The sequence below is a fragment of the Parambassis ranga genome, chromosome 16, assembly GCF_900634625.1.
Source record: "Parambassis ranga chromosome 16, fParRan2.1, whole genome shotgun sequence".
NCBI lineage: Eukaryota > Metazoa > Chordata > Actinopteri > Ambassidae > Parambassis > Parambassis ranga.
Window position 1 is genome coordinate 21,555,040 of NC_041036.1, and position 16,716 is coordinate 21,571,755.

A 16,716-nucleotide genomic window follows, 5' to 3' on the forward strand; every position below is an offset into this window, starting at 1 on the left:
CTCCTTCTCCCTCTTCTTCTTCTTGACATGCAAACATGTGGCGTGCAAATATGAAAATGAATGAGTGTGAGAGCTCTCCTGGCAGTGACTTCTCTCTCTCTCTCTCTCTCTGTCTCTCTCTCTGTCCCCGGAGAGCAGCGCGTTGGAGAGGAGCGGCTGTAAAAACCAAAGTGGGGCAATGAGACAAGCTGCGCCACAGCTGGCAAATCATCGATTTGAGCATCAGAAACGGGGAGGGGCGGTTCATTTACCTGCCACCCTCTCAAAGCAGTCCTCCTCACATGCCGCTACTCTCCTCTCCTGTACTTCACCCCCGCTGCCCGCAGCGCACGCTTGCTCGCGTTTCTGCGCTCCATCCGCCGTGTGCGCTCCTCAACTTCACTTCAACCTCCGCCAGTGCGGTTTAGACGACCCCTCCTCTGCACCCGTAGGACTTCTGACTTTTAGAGCAGTTTTTTCACTCCCGCACAGCAGTTGCCTATTTTTGGATCTCTCGCCGTGGAGCAGTGACAAGAGGTTGTTCAACTTTTGATGGAAAACAAGAGGTCGGGCGACTGCTGACTTTAAAGGTACGGTCCTCCAGTGAACAGTTTATCCTGTCATCTGTCTGCACTGTCATGTCTCTGCTTACGTCTGAAGACACGTTTTGATTTAGTTTAGTTTCTTTGCAATTTGAAAAAGAGCGAAATACAGACCTTTATCTAACAAAGTACTGAAAACCCACACGGACCAAACGTGGCTACCGGGATTAAATATTTTATCCAGAAAAACGAATAAAATAGAGAATGCTGAATGCACGCGTGTCGAACTTTACGCCACTAAATATACATGGGCCCGTGTCATTTCTGCACAGATAATCAAGGCACTCGTGATATTTGCGGGGTTAAGTGCAACTCCTCTGCTCTAATTCATTTAACAAGTTTCTCCAGCGCGCAGCACAGAGGGGATGCAGCACCGCTGCTCCTGACCCGAGGAGCTGTTAGGAGGCAGGGGTCTTTCCTCACAAATATGACTGGAAAGAATTCTGCAACAGGCCTTTACTTTCTTTGCTGCTCATTAGATATAAAGTGTTGGTTGACTGTAAGTAATGCTTAATCTCTTGCAGGCCATGTACTTTTTTTTTTTTTAGATACTTTTATTAGGTCATTTGAGCCACTTTAATTACTCCATGTCTCCATGTACTTAGAATTTAATTAGGTGGCAGTTTGCTTTAACAATTTCACACACTTCTTAAAAACACACAGTCTAAGCCCAATATGGTGAAAATAAATAAATAAAAGCTGTGACAAAGAGAAAGGAAACAAACAAGTTAATGAATTTCGTGCTTACTCTCAGCGTGGCTGGTGTGAGGAAGTCAGATGTGATGATATGAAATGGTGTGCAGTTCGGTCTGCCTCATGGCTTTTGTCACAGTGCTGATAAAGTAATTTCAGGTGCAGCCAGACCTGTAAGTGTGTGTGTGTGAGAAGATGTGTTGCCATCTTAAAAGTGCGTGGGCACTGATGTTCTGTGGTTTACAGGTTTTAAAGGTTTCACTCTCTGCTCCTTTAGAAAATAGCTGACATTTCACACAGCAGCAAGGCCATTGGCTGCCACTCTGATATAAGATTATTAATAAACATCAGCACAAACTAAGAAACACAGGAACCTGAAGCCATGCACAAGGCACTGTAAAAATCACCAAGAAGCTTCATAAAGTTGATCGCAGAATTAATGTGCAATTATCCTGAAGTAATCTTCAGCCCCCAGTGTCTGCGGCTGTTCATTATTTTTTGCTGTTGTTCGTGCACTTTGCTCGCTCACACTCAATTATGAGGTCAAGCATGGCACCGTTGCATGGGAAAAAACATGTTATGGTAGAGCACCGGTGATTTTTCTCCTTTTATCTCTGCAGATCTGTGGCAGTTCAAGGTGCTGTGGCTTATCTGGTCAGTGCCTTGACAGCAGTGACACAGTCTTTTTCCTGTCTCGGGCTGCCTGTGTCGCTTCTTGTAAAAGGTCCTCAGGCAAAAAGAAAGCCTCAGCGGCAGTTTGTAAAGGTTGAAGCAAAATTTCTCGGTATTAGTATTCGGCTCTGAGGCTCCATCGCAGCCACTGCTTATCAGTTTGTGGTTGTGAAAAGTGGCACAAAAATGCTCATGTACAAATCCACAGGAGCATCTCAATATGTTTGGCAAAATGTCTCCACATAAACTTGTTTGGCAGGAATGATAAGAATCAGAGTGTAAAGACGGCAGCGGTGCTGCACATGACTTGCCAGGTCACACAGAGTCAGCAGTAAAGCCTAAACATCTGTCAAAGCTTATTAGTTCATAACTAAGTCCTTCGAATGTGTTTTGAAGTGATCACAGCTCTTACAATAAAAACCCTTCTGTGATTTACAATTAGGAAGTGATCCGGGAAAACACCAAAGTGTTTCCACCTTTCTACCTTTCTTACAGGTTCTATGATATTTTCCCCTTAGAGCTCGGTTTTGTTTTCAATACAACTAATCGAAACTAGTGCATGCTGCGTTTACTGTACTATAGTAGTGTAAGAGCAGGAAATCAGCTTGGCTTTGTTTAAATCCCGTCGACACTTGAGCATTGCAGTTCCTGTCACTGTCGCTTCAGACAGCAGGACTGACACGCTGTACATGTCCACCAGTTGAAGCAATCCTTCAGCGGCTGAATGGTGAGCCGAGCTCTCACTCAATGTCAGGTTTGAGACAGAATTTGTCCTGTGACCCCGAGAGACCAATTAGTCTGCGCATTGGAGAGCACTTTTGTTGTTGTTTTTCCTGTGCTCTGAAATGATATTAAGGAAGCTCCATCACTTTGCTTTAAAATTAAATTATCATCAGTAAAATAAAAAAAAGTTCAGAGAAAGTTTTTGTCACTGCACACAAAACAGAAAGAGCAGCTTCAGCGTCGTCTTCTCTGAACTCCTGCTGCAGAGATGCAGATGATTAACCCCCCTTTGCTGCACAGTGTTTGCTGGGAGTTTAGAGTTGGGCTGTGCCTCACTTTGCTGAGACTGATATCTCGGCTAAAACCATTAATCGTCTTTCTTTACCACCTCGATAATTATCGCTGTAGCAAAATAACAGCTCAGCAAACAGTGAAATTATACCTGTGGTAGGGAGCAGAGTAAATACCTGTTTAGCTGCCAGCAAATGTATTTATTAGACTGTCGCCAGTAAATAAGAGGCCTGTCTCGTTTTTTAATGTGTGGCTCTTTGGGGATTCCATCCCTCCACACACTCCCTGCCATGCCTCCTCTGCATGAAATAGCTCTGTTATGATTGCTAATAGACAAAAAGATAACAATGATTCCCTGCTTTTTTTTGATGACATGTTGTAACTAGTTTGGAAAAAGAAACGGTTGGCGAGTTAATAATGACTGCTGCATTCCAGACCCCCCCTCCTCTGTCAGCTACAGACATACCACCCTGGGTGCACGCTTAGTGTGTGATTCAGGAGTTACAGCTCATTTTGTCATTATGTGGAAAGTACTTGATGAAAAAGAAAGAGGCAGAGTAAGAGAGGGGAGTAGGGGGTTATGTTGTCCCAGCATGTTTGACTGCATTTATTTTGGCATATGCTTTGCATACTGTTGATCCAGATTCCTTGGCTTAGTGATAAAAGCATCACATTGTTTTTGGGTCCTCACAATCAGCCCCGTTCTCTGAATGGGTTGGCGTGTCCTCCGCAGGAGAAGAAGAAGGAAGAAAAAAAAAAAAACGCAAAGTCCGTCATGTTGGTTTTGTCACGCTTTTACAAAATGACATCCAGTGTTGGATTTTTTTTACTTCATGCTAGTGTAACAAATATAATTTACACACACACATTCAACTTTTCATGATTCAAATCACATTATTACAGGTCGCATGTTTGTATTTTCTCGAGAGGAAAAAAAAGTCATTGTGTTTTATGGTGATGCTTGTCTTTATCCGATCTGTGTAGGTTTTCCTGAATCCTTTGTTCATAGGGGAAAAAAGAGCGATTTAGACGGAAAGCGCATCCCGCTAAGATCAGGTTGTTAATACCCACCCACATACCTCAATGAAACAATTTCAACAGATACTGTATTTTTCCTCTCTGTCTAACATAAACACACACACACACACACATTTGCCATATCAAACGTTTTGTTTGCCAGTGGATGGATGATGCATCCTTTGACAAGGGATTAAATATGCAAAGAACAATATGTAGATAAAGAGCCACATCCTTAATTCTGCGCCGCTTACTCTGTACTTCTGCTTAGCCACAATATTAACAGCCATTTCCCTTCATGCTTCTGTTCCATCTTGGTGTCACTTAATGCACACTGAGGCAAGTAACACCGGCCACCGGTAATCACCTACCCTCCTCTCTACCCCACAAGGCCTGGCGGTTATGTGCCCTTCATTGCCCTACTTCAGGAAAAACCCAGCAGGACATGTCTTTCTCACCCCGTCAGCCTGTCCTCTGCTCACAAAGCCATCTTCAGTGTCTCTTTCTCTGTCTCACACACACACACACACACCCCTGCCTTTCTAACTGTATTAATTGTTTATTTGTTGTGATCCACGAGGACAAAATTAGAGTTTAATTATTTGGCCATGTGATGACCGGGGTCCAGCATGCAGTGACAGAATTTCTTTAAAAATATCCCTGCTCTGACGCCTGTTGATTGTTTCTATCACTAATTGGTTTTATAATTCGATAAAGGCGAGGATAGGGGGAGCGAGAGAGGGTGATAAACAAGGATGTGAAAGGTCCTCTGAGTGTCAGTTTTGAACCATTGACTCAGATCCCTCTAAGGGGCAGACACAAACTGACCCAGTGTAGCTTGCTGGAAATGAACATGGCCTGATGACACACGACGCCTGCACTGCCCAGGTTCAGGCCCAGGGTCCGGACCCGGAGGGCAGAGGCCTTCTTGTCAGATACAGCGTGAGAGCCTGCACATCGCCGCTGAGCGGATGTACATGCGGCTGTGTGGGAGTTGTATTGTGTACAGTGCACACCAAAAGGAAGGTTTGTGACGTGCGAAGTGCTACTCTGAGTTGAACTGGCATTAGGCCTTCCTGTCAGCAGACCTGAGGTGGAGACCACTTGCTCCGCTTCTATTTCTGTCGACTTCATGTGATTATAAAACAATTAAGTACTTAGGAGCTGACTCTCAGTTCATTACATCCCCCTTGTTCTTTCTTTCGCTCTTTTCTGCCTCCTCCCACACCGAAGTGTGGACATGAAGAAATGTAGAAACCACCTCCTTCTTCTGCTGTTTGAAACGCATGCTTGTTGTAGGACAGGCTAATAAATAATATCAAACACATTTTATTTGATGCATATCCGCATTATGGAATATTTCATCTCTCTGTACTAACCTCACAACAACTAATTAGGCACTTTTATTGTCCTCACACACTGAACATGTAAAAGTGAATGGCATTTGATTTTTCACTTTTCATTTCCCTGCTTGTTGGTTTTGCATGGCATCTACTGTACAACAGCCTTGTTTTCTTTTTCACTGTACATGACATTTTCTGTCTGGCTGAGGTTCCACGCCGACGCAGGCATGTTTTGACACGTTCCTCAACAGATTATTAAATCCTCTGCCGCCTCTAATAATACTATTATGTTTATGTTTTTATTGTGGGCAGACACTCGCAGAAAGAGCTCAAAGTGGAAATCGGTGACAGCGCTTCACCCCCCTTGTGCTCATGTTCTCTCAGACTGGATGCACAGACTAATTTGTATTAGTCACCAAATAATCGTATTAATGCCCATTAGAAGCATCACAAGTGGCGAGCATGAAGACATCACAACACCTACGTACTGTAAGTGATGGCGCCGGTTTCGCTTGACACGCTAAATAAAGATGCCTCTCAATGCTGAGCCAACACTGATACATTTTCCCGTTTCCCTTTAGAGTGCTGATTATTCATTTTAAAGAAATCCTATAAAAATGGTGGTTTAAAAGGCAGGGGGACAGATATGTTATTTTGATAAGTGTGTTATGGTAGAAACACACCTCGTCTGTGATAGTACTCACACTGTATTTAAATATGAGGTGTCTCTTATTACATCCAGTCATGTCATATTTCATGATTTCTTTACAAACGCAGCCACAAAATCCTGCCTGAACAATTACACTTGTACACAACACACAGTGCACTCTATCTCCCCAACACAAAGCCACACAGGCTTGTAAAAACCCACCTTGAACACAGCTAAATCTGGATTCAGCAGATGATTAAAACAGCAACATAGCTAGTATTTTTAAACAGGCTTTCTGTCTTTCAAAACCCATTTTTCCCTCTTTTCTGTGCGATACAAAACGGTATATGTTAATTGATAATCAGCAGTGTTGATTCAGTCGTGCATTCAGTGCAAATCTGTGCCCTTCTGGATGTCAGAGGGTTTTCACAGACACATTGGTGCCAACCTAGCTGGCAGTACTGGCACCTGTTGGCGGTGCCAAGGCCTGGCAGGGGTTATCGATGCTCTCTGATGGTGCCCGACAATCACAGTGGAAATGACTGCGGCTGCTTGCGTCATGCCAGAGAGAAAAGAGCATTTGCCGACAATGGCTCGCTTTCACCACCGCTCCTGTTTTCCGAATGCTGCAAACTGTGGCCAAGAAAAAAAAAAAGCAGCGAGAGAAATAGGAGCTGCAGTGAGCATCATGTAAAACATGTCAAATATGGAAAACATGTCAACATGCAGAGTGTGGTGCAGGAAATGCTGTGCGAGTAGTGCACAGCAAGGAGAAGAGAGGGAGTTGGGGGTTGCAGTCTGTGCGATGCATGTCACTACATATTGCAAAGAACCTCAACAGGAGGCACAAAAGGAAACAGAACATTCGGAAGGACGATGTGTCACATAGAGTATAGATTGAAAATCATTTCAAGAATGTTCATGTCTCCAACAACTTGTTAAAAAACCCTTTCAGATGTTGAATAATATTGAATGCTGAAATGAATCTCTGAAAATATAGCAATTACTCCGCAGCTCTAGCGGAGCCATTTAACCACAGTGCACACCGCAGCTGTGTTTAGTACAGTGTTGGCAGATCACTGAAACCCAGAGAATGGTTAAGATAAGAATTGAACCCTGACTCTGTGTGGCAGACTCTTAATTCAAACATGTCTAAGTCAAGCTGTTTCAACGACTCTTCCCTTTCCTGTAAGAAAAACCACAGATGAGAGACCCTTTTAAATACGCAGCCGTCCCCTCACAAGTTACACCTCATGCGAACAAGGTGTCAGTATTGCAAGGCATTGTTCCATCTCAGGTCGCAGAAGTGAGTTTCACATTGTAGCTTTCCGCTAAAAGCCTGTGTGCAGGCAATTCCTAACAGTCTGTTCAGACTCTTTGAAATAAGAAAACTTTTGACCTCGGGTGTAGAACAATAATTTGGTTTCACAACTAAGGTTTGAATGAGAGGTGTAAGTGTACTGTCTCTGCTGCCATCACTTGCGATTGGTGATTGGATCAGCTAAAGTCGATTGGTAAATTTGAAATGATCCTTCATCACACTGTCCGTAACAGCAGCTTTGTGTTTGAGGTGATTTACCACAGAGATATTGTGAGTGAGCATGATGTGTTATGTAGAATTTCACATGTGCCTGACCACCATGGTTGGCTCACACCCTCTGTGAGCAATATACACACTTCCTGTTTGTTGTAAGTTTCCTGTTTTTGTTATTATAGAACCTGGATGGACATGTTTGTTGATTTTTGATTCAGATATTGATCTGCTTCAAAAAACCTCACTTTAATGTGCCGTCTATGATACAAAGGCAAGGGTACATCATATGATAGGTCTGATGTGTAAACTGTCATCTTCCTGTGGTCTAAACTTTGCCTCACACACTACCACATCTGGCTCTTCATAGAACGTAGAGATGGAGGAGCAGCTACTCCTCACACTGGCAGACAGCTATGACAGTGTATGTATGTGCCCACCTTAAGGTTACATACAGACACAATATCAGACCTTTATTGACTGTGACAACAGATTATCTGCTCTGTTGGCTGTGAAGCAGCATAACTGACCGAGGGGAGAGGTTCATGAAATTATTACAAAATAAAATCCAGCCACCTCTAAACATCACTTTCCTCTCTGCCTCCCACTTTTACAGTTCAGGCTTTTGTTGATACTATCAACAGAGATTAGCTTGTCTGATTTTTTGGTATAATCTACTTTGACATAACACAGAATGACTTTGTGTTAACATGTCATTGGCTAATGTAAGGATGACTTATTATACTTTTATTTAAAGTTTTAGCTTAATGCCATAATCATTGTCAACCTAGACTTAATTACACAGTCGTAAAGGAAATACAGTAAAGAAGACATTAGTTGGATCATAATATTAACTTACTATAATACCACATTAACTGAAAGCGACTTGAGAAACCACTGCTGCTAAATAGTAGTCACTCATAATATAAACATTATGAATATTCATTAGAACAAATCAGATTACAAAGATGTAAATTAATACCTATTCTGCCTAATACCCATGCTGTTATTAATTATATTTGTCTATTTATTTTTAGGTTTTTAGTCCTTATGATTGCACAGAAGAGACTTTAAACAAACTGACGGAAGTCCTTAACAGTCCCTGTAGCATCAGTGTGATGTCATGGGTGACTTCACATAGCTGCAGCTCTACATGCAACCAAACGTGTCGTGTGAGATATGCATATGTGGGACAAGGGATGTTAAGCTAATCTACTTCTTTATGATCTATGAACTTTAAAAACGGACAACAGTGAGACTACCTTACATATTTATATCCACCAGGAGGGGGTGAGATCCTGCCATTCATATTGACTTGTGTGTCAGTCAGGGTACAACTCAAACAGGACAAAAAAAAATACCACCAATTTTTTTTTTTTTTAATGCACGGGGTCTACTGGAAGATATGTTACTATCCCACTCTTTCGGTTAGTGTTCATTTTTGTCATGTCTAAGTTTTTAGAGGCACACAAACCTGTTTATCGGAGTGTCATTTGAACAGAGTGGTCATCAATGAGCAGAGGTCAAATAGTTTTACCACCAAGAATAATTTGTAAAATAACTTAAGAATAGAAATAGAAAAAGTGAATAAATAAATAAATAAATAAACACACGTCGTAAATTAAGGTATGTAGTGTGTGTGTGTGTGTGTGAGGGAGCATCTGTGTTACCCGGTAATAAATGCAGGACCGCCTCACTCTAATCAAGCTGATTAAAAATTCCTGCGCGCAGCCGGAAATCGCACCATGTTCCTCCTGTTGTGTGTGTGACGGTGCGTGTGTGTAGTTTACCCTGTGTCCACTTTCTCCACTTAAACTGCACTGAACTCGACCTGAGGGACTGTTGTATCTTCACACTGGGAAGGTGACTTCCTCCCTCTCTCTCCCCCTCTCTCTCTCCCTCCCTCTCTCTCTCTCTCGCACATACACGTCCTCGGGTTTTTACCCTAATATTTTGTGCCCCCTTCCTCCACCACCACCACCACGCCATTTAAAATGAGGAGGAGAAAGGGGAAGCACAGGCAGCAGCAGCACCAGCAGCGAGGAGAGGAGAGGGGGGAGTGATGAGTCAATACAACTAATAATTTAATGGGGACAGAGAGAGGGAGAGACGGAGAGATAGAAAGAGAGAGGAGCTCCGTCCGGACGATCCCCAGCCAGCAGGACACCTCCTACTATCACTATCGCAGCAGGCAGCTCTCTCATGCACCCACAGCAAGCCTTATTTATGCTCGACGCACTTTTTGACCCCTCTCCTTGTTTTATTTTGGCGAACCTGTTCCGACTGTCCGCATATCGTCTCCACATCGCCTCCGCGGCTCATACAGTCGGGTTGTTGTTATTTCTCCTCTCAGTCCGCCGGTAGTCACATCTAGCTAAAGCCGACGTTAAGCTATTTCTGTGCAGCAAAGCGAATGGGCTTTTATTATTAGGTCTCGGCGGTTATTACCACAGCTGTCCGGCTGCTGACTGCACGGTTCAGCCTGCTCGCCGTGTAGATGTGTGTGGCTGCGAACTAAAGCCGAAGTCGCCTCCACTTGGAGCGGATGGACGCGGCTAGCCGCTCACTTTAGGCTAAATGTCGCTGGTTGTAACGATTTCCGTTTTTTCTCCTCCAGCTGAACTAGCTAGGGCTGCACACAGACACACACGGCTCATTTAAGCGCTTACCAATGTTCACCTATCACGGTCCATCTCGACCTCGTCGTCCCTCGCACAGCCCCGGTGTGTTGTTGTTGTTTTTGCGCACTGCCCGGAGAAAGAAGCGTCTCTACAGACACTGACTTGTTCGTATTTTTTGACCAGCTCTCGCTGTCATGCACATGTAAAGAGAAAGAGCCGGCGAGGACCCGGGAGTTTCCTTTTCTTTTTTTACTCTGGCCAAACTTGAAGAGGACGCGTCCTGTTGTATGCTCTCCAGTGCTGAAGGGCTGCGTTTCAGGTTGGTGTGGAGTTTCCTTCTAAGTTGCCCTCTCCTTTTGGAGGTAATGTGTCCATTTGAACTTTGTGTGTTTTAAGGTCATTTAAAAATCCTGACCTGGATCCGGGTCTGGATTCCTTTGCCCCCCCTGCCTTCCTATTTGTGAGGAATTAGTTGCTTCATTGCATGTTATGAATGGAGGAGTTCATGATCTTTTTCGCGTGGGGGTGGATGATTTTTTTCCCCTTTTTACTCTGACAACAGCATTCCAGTCCATGTCCATCAGCTGGCATTGACATGCATACATACTCACCCCGTGACTGTGCTCATGATGCGTGGGGCTGGCTGCTGCATCACCTGTGGTTAAAGCAGACACCCTGCATCTTTCTGTGCACGCCTCTCTTAGTCTTAACTTTCGGTGACTGCCCTCATGAGTCAGCAGCTCCTTCAGCTGCCATTCTAAAGTTTGAAAATTGCACAAATTCTTTTTTTAAAAAAAGTTTACACCTCTATCTGATTCAGTGTGTCGATGCAGGGCCTTTACCTCCTTTTTCCCTTTCCAAGATGCATCATAAAAGTGAGGTGGTTAGTTTCAGTGCATGCGCTGCAGCAGCAGTTTTCTTCCTTGAACTGCACTGTATTCATTCAAGTGGAATCACACATCAAATGAATGTGTTTGCTCCAAAATCGGGGCTTGTTTGCCCCCTCTCGCATTGGAATCTCTAGCGGGACACCCATACATAATACATGTGTTGAAAAATGGGAACATTACAAGCAGCATGAAAACGTCACGGCAGCTCCAGTCCTCATAACTGACAGTTACTGCCATAATGGGTCTGTTCTCACATGCCTCAGTTACTTAAAGCACTTTTTTGCTTTATAAAAATGTCCCTTCACGTCTTCATATATCAGTGATATCAACAACGGATTTTGCGTTTTTCTACCACATTCCCCTTTTTTTATACCACGCATCACTTCTGATGGCTGAATTGTTCTGTTCTCTGTCTCCCCAGGTGATAGTGAGCAGAGGTGCTGAGAATGATGGAACATCTCAGCGAGGCGTGTCTGGGCAAGGAAAACTCTGAGCTGGTCAACAGCATGGCAGAGGCTAAGGCCCCATCGGCCAAGCTGCCCCGGCTGGAGCAGAACGGCAGCCCCCTGGGACGAGCCAGGCTGGGCAGCACCGGGACCAAAATTGGCTACAAACCCAGTGGACACCTGCTCAAGACCTGTCATAAGAGAGGTGAGAGGGAAAGAAAAATCTATTTTATAAAGAATTAAGTTTGATTGTAGTTCTGTTTAATGTACATTTGGATCGGATGAATTATTGAAAAAAAGGTCAATTTAAAGGGTTTTATTGGCTACTGGGAAACTGTGTGGGAGCATTCAGCAGTCAGTTGCCACTTTTTTTGCGATTCTTATTTATGTTAATCTTCTCATGTGACAGAAATGTTTAAAATAATCCTTATTTGCAGCATTTGTGACATCTTATACAGGCTTTATTATCAGATATGGAAGAATCAATAAAGCCTGTAGGAAACAAATAAAGTTTGTGTAATAGAAGCCATGTAAATCAAGAAAGCAATTTAAGCACACAGGCATGCACACACTCATACACACCACCCTCGCCCATCATGACCCCTGCATGCTCTCCAAAAACTCTCAAAACCTTTTTTTTACAATGCTTCTTTAGTCTTCTCAGCGTGCACACACACTCAGACTGCACACACTCCCACTTATTTGCCCAGACAATAGCTAATAGAAGAGCACTGTGAGAAGTATTCCTGTGTTGTGCTACATAGCTCTGTGTCACTGCTCCTCCTCAGTCGCAGCCCTCCTGCTCTGACATTTCTTTATTAAGGGAAAGTTTCAGTCCTTTAAGAGCCATTGCTGCTTAAAGGGCGCCTTTACTCTAAGATTATGACATAGCTTTTTAATATAACTGGTGTCAACTTGTGAAAAACATGGCAGGCAAAGCTATCTAGTATATGAACCTTTTTATGATGGCGTTTTTTTATTTTTTAGTTGGAAATGAGTTTGAGAACCTGCAGGTTTGGAGTTGTAATAGCACTTGGCTGCTGAGGCTGAGGCGTTGTTTGTTTGTTTGGCTGGTTAGGTTTTCTTTGGCCAAGAGGGACCCAGGAACTCTTGGAATGTGACTGTAAGTGTGCCCCGGATGAGCCGTTTCTTGTATTTGCTCTTTTTTTCTGTCTACGTGTTGCACCCCAGCTGAGAGCCTAATTTTTCACCTTCATCATCTCAGCTTCTGTTGGCGTCCTACAGAGCCTCTTCTTCCAAGCCACCTTCTTTGCTCTCTCCCTCCTCTCCCGTTTCCCCTCCCATCAGTTTGTCGAGGGAGATGACCATTCTGCCACGGAGGTTTCGCCAGAGGGCCCACAGTGGGCATTGTGTCCAAGCCCGAAACAATATTTACCGCAGCCCTCTCTGGGCTCCCTGGAAACAAAGCCAGTATTGATCCCCCAAATGAACCTACACAGCAGTCTTTATTGTTAGATCTTTATCTATTAAAATCAGGGGAGGAGAAAAGCAGCTCTTTCAGCACATTCCCTTGTATCTGTCGGCTTATTGATTGTTTTGCTAGAGTGTGTGCATCTTCTGGAATGCCTGGGATCAGAAAATATTAGAATGAGAATCATTTTTATCTGCAATGACAATAAAAGTACGGAAATTTGTCCAGGTGACAGTGGAGTGATGAAAGCAGGGCAACACGGCAGCTGTTCTTCATTTGTTAATTTACAGGAGGCTGTAGATATTCTCTCTATCAACATCATTTGAAGTCTCAGCTGTTGTATTTATTGTAACTGAAACTTCTAAAGGCCAGCTTACCTTTAAACTTTCTTCAATTCCAGAGATGTTTTAGCAATGGCTGATATTTGTGCAGTCTCCCCTTTTACCCATTTGACAGTCTGGACAAGGATTAGCCGTTTCTCCTACCAGCAGAGCCTCTGTTGACACAGACGAGTAAACCTCAGGGCGCAGAGGTGTCTTGGGATTCGAAACACTGCATCATAAGAGCATGATTTTGGGTTGGCAGGCAGCAAGAACAGCAAATGTGATTCTAGCACCTTGACAGTGAATAAATAGTACATTGTGCAAAAAGCAGAAAGACAAGTTAAAGGAAGCTAAGGTTATAATTCTGCTGTATACAATATATATTATTTTGCAGACAGTGGCTGCAATAGTGCAGCACTTCCAGGACAACCCAGATACAAAAAAGGCAAAACACTCAGTAATGTTTGATTTATGTTGATGTGAGAGTTTGGCGTTAAGAGGTGAAGGCTGCATGGAAATGGCAGTATAAAAGGTGAAATATTCCTTTTTGTCGACACTCTTTTTTGTTCGTTCATTTCTGCCTAGAGCTTCTGTTCACTTACAATCCCATGACTCAACCTCTATGTAACTTAATCATCAGAGCTAAATATTAATTTGATCCCTCCACCAGCAGGGAACTGAAGGTCAGAGTTTGCATGTAAAGAAATGTGAAACATCTCAGTGTTTAACTCCTGTCTGTGATCCCCAGGCAACATGCTGCCCGTGTTCTGTGTGGTCGAGCACTACGAGAATCCTTTGGATTTTGACAGCAAGGAGGAGCATGCTGAATTTGTCCTGGTGCGCAAGGACATGCTCTTCAACCAGCTCATCGAGATGGCCCTGCTGTCACTGGGCTACTCCCACAGCTCAGCAGCACAGGCCAAAGGTAGCCACATCTACTGTTTGCCTCCTGATTTTTAGTTATTTTTTCTTGTTCTAACACACGCACACACACACGCACACACACAGTGACCATATTAACCTACTGCCAGCAGATCTGAAGCCACAGTAACACATCCTGACACTTATTCAAGACAGGAGTCACACGCACATTCCCACACAGACACACAGATCTAGGCTCCTTAAGTCAAAGCCTAGATACACACACACACACACACACACACACACACACACACACTCACACAATCGCACTGTATATATTTATACTCACATACACTCAGTGACTCAATAGGTGGGAGGGGCAGGTGGAGGAAAAGGGTCTGCTAATTGCACTTGAGCACATGCAGGCTGAGGGGTGGCTGTTTCAAGGTGCCTCTTTGCGTGTTCTTTTATTATAGCCTGTCCATCACATTTACATGCATACATCCCAGTCCACCTGACACACATAAGCACTCTTCTTGTCACACCTCCTATTGTGTGGGTTGCTGCTGTTTTTAATGTCGAAATTCTTTGCGTTTATTAAACCAAATTGCTAAAATGACTTTGTGCTGATATACCTGCACTTATGTCCGTGCACGTTTGTGCCCATGTTGCATCATTCAGGTATGATTCAGGTGGGGAAGTGGAACCCTGTCCCACTGTCGTATGTGACAGATGCACCGGACGCCACAGTGGCTGACATGCTGCAGGACGTCTACCATGTGGTCACACTTAAGATCCAGCTGCACAGGTAAGAAACACCTATATTTGTCACATCAGGCGATGTGTGCAGATATGTAGATGCACCACCGCTAGCAAATCTGTGCTTGATGCTGACACTACAGTTATTACTCACAACACAGTGACCATTCCGTGGAAATTGGAAAACCCCTTTGATTAACAAAAAAACATTCTCACCCAGCGATGCTAAAGAATGTCAGGGATGTCACTTCATTCATTCCTCTTGTGTCTTGCTGCTTCACATTTAACCACTTAAAAAAAGAGAATTCTTCAAGTCGGGTATTTTAAATCAAATATATTTCCTGCCTACACTGCAAATGATGAAGAGGCTTCTAGGTACTGTTTGCTAGCTGTCTTCTGCCATCGTTCACCACATTGTATGGTAAAATTTTCCCCGCAGATCTTAGGCTTTGTTGTATTTTTACACACAGCAAAAGCATATGAGCATTTATAGACAAAAACATGCTCACAGACACGCACACAAACAGCCGACTGGCGTTGGTGTGGAGGCTTGTGCCAGCTGCACGCTAACCCAGTGTTCTGCAACCCTCTGGAGAGACTCTTTTTCTACCTCACTCTGCCTCTTCCTTCTCTCTTCCCTCTCATTCTGTCTTCGCCACTGCCACCACCCACATTCACCAGTCAAGCACTCTCACATGCATTGACTGATGTGAATACGTCCACCAACCACAATACAGGAGGTTGTGTTTACTTCCAGCTTGCTAGCGCCTGAATGCATGGAAAGCTGTCTCTCTCTCTCTCTCTCTCTCTCTTTCTACACCCCTCCCTCTGTCCCTCCAGTTGTTCACTTACCTCTCCCCAGAGGCGTCCTAGTTGCTGGAGCAGTTTAAGGTCTTCTGGAAAATCCATTGTTTGTGTGTGAGGCTGTATGTTTTCTCACTAGCAGATGTTAGCCTTGGCCATGTCTTATTCTCCTCCATTCTTCTGTTATCTCCCTGCTCGTAACATTTCTAGCACACCCAAGACAGACTCATGTCTTATAGACAGCCAAACACATGAACAAACACTAACTGTCTCACAACGTCACACACACAAGCACATCGGATATGTCTCGTGCGCTTGAAATTATGTCACAAGAGCTTCCACCTAGTATGTAAACGCGCGTTTCATTTTCAAAACGCAGGAATCACACAAGCTCTGACACCAGCGAACCTCAAACCCTATCTTATATTTATTATAAATCCATTTAAATTAAGCAGTAAGTTGTTGACAGTATCATTATTGTTTTGTTTTTGTTTTCCCCCTTTTCTCTCCTCACCCCGCCAAATCCTTAAACCCCCCCCCATCCCACTGCTGCAGATATCTAGCCAGTAACACCTTAAATTGTTTCGCCGAGCACAACAAGCCAGGAAGGTAGAAGTAACACGAAATAATAGTCGCCACATGCAGCTGATGTATAATTCATGCATCAATCCAGCAGATGTGTTGTATAAAGTAATTAACTAATCAGAACAATCAGGAGAGAGAGAGAGAGAGAGGGGGAGAGAAAGAGGGAGAGAGTGAGCAAGGCAGGCAGAAAGAGAGAGAGAAACAGAGTGATCTCCAGATGCATCTGCTTGATGCGCCAAATGAAATCTGTCTGTCTTGGAGGGGCGCTTGCAGCAGGAAAAACGAGCAGGGGCCCGTGTGTGTTCAGCTCCTCTGTCTCTCTGCTGCTCTGACTATCTGATGCGTGTTAGCCAGATGATCAGTGTATGTATAAAACTAAAACTATACTACTAATATACTAAGACCTAAGATTTCAGACTTTTTACTTTTGTTGTGATGAAAAAATTCATTGGCAATTTGTCTCTTGTCAGTTGTCGATAAGTGAATTGATAGAAG

General features: G+C 43.7%; 1 protein-coding gene across 4 annotated transcripts in view; it reads left to right on the forward strand.

The window, feature by feature from the left end:
• The first annotated feature begins 321 nt into the window (after positions 1-321).
• Positions 322-16,716, forward strand: part of satb1b (SATB homeobox 1b) — a 49,334-nt gene continuing 32,939 nt past the window's right edge. For 3 of the 4 annotated variants that reach the window (XM_028425603.1, XM_028425604.1, XM_028425605.1), the window contains exons 1-4: positions 9,880-10,440; positions 11,433-11,662; positions 13,961-14,137; positions 14,755-14,881. In XM_028425603.1, the coding sequence (XP_028281404.1) occupies positions 11,458-11,662; positions 13,961-14,137; positions 14,755-14,881 (509 nt within the window). In that variant the 5' untranslated portion in view covers positions 9,880-10,440; positions 11,433-11,457. Of the gene's footprint in view, positions 570-9,879; positions 10,441-11,432; positions 11,663-13,960; positions 14,138-14,754; positions 14,882-16,716 lie in introns of those variants that run through there. The other variant, XM_028425602.1, reaches the window with a different exon arrangement.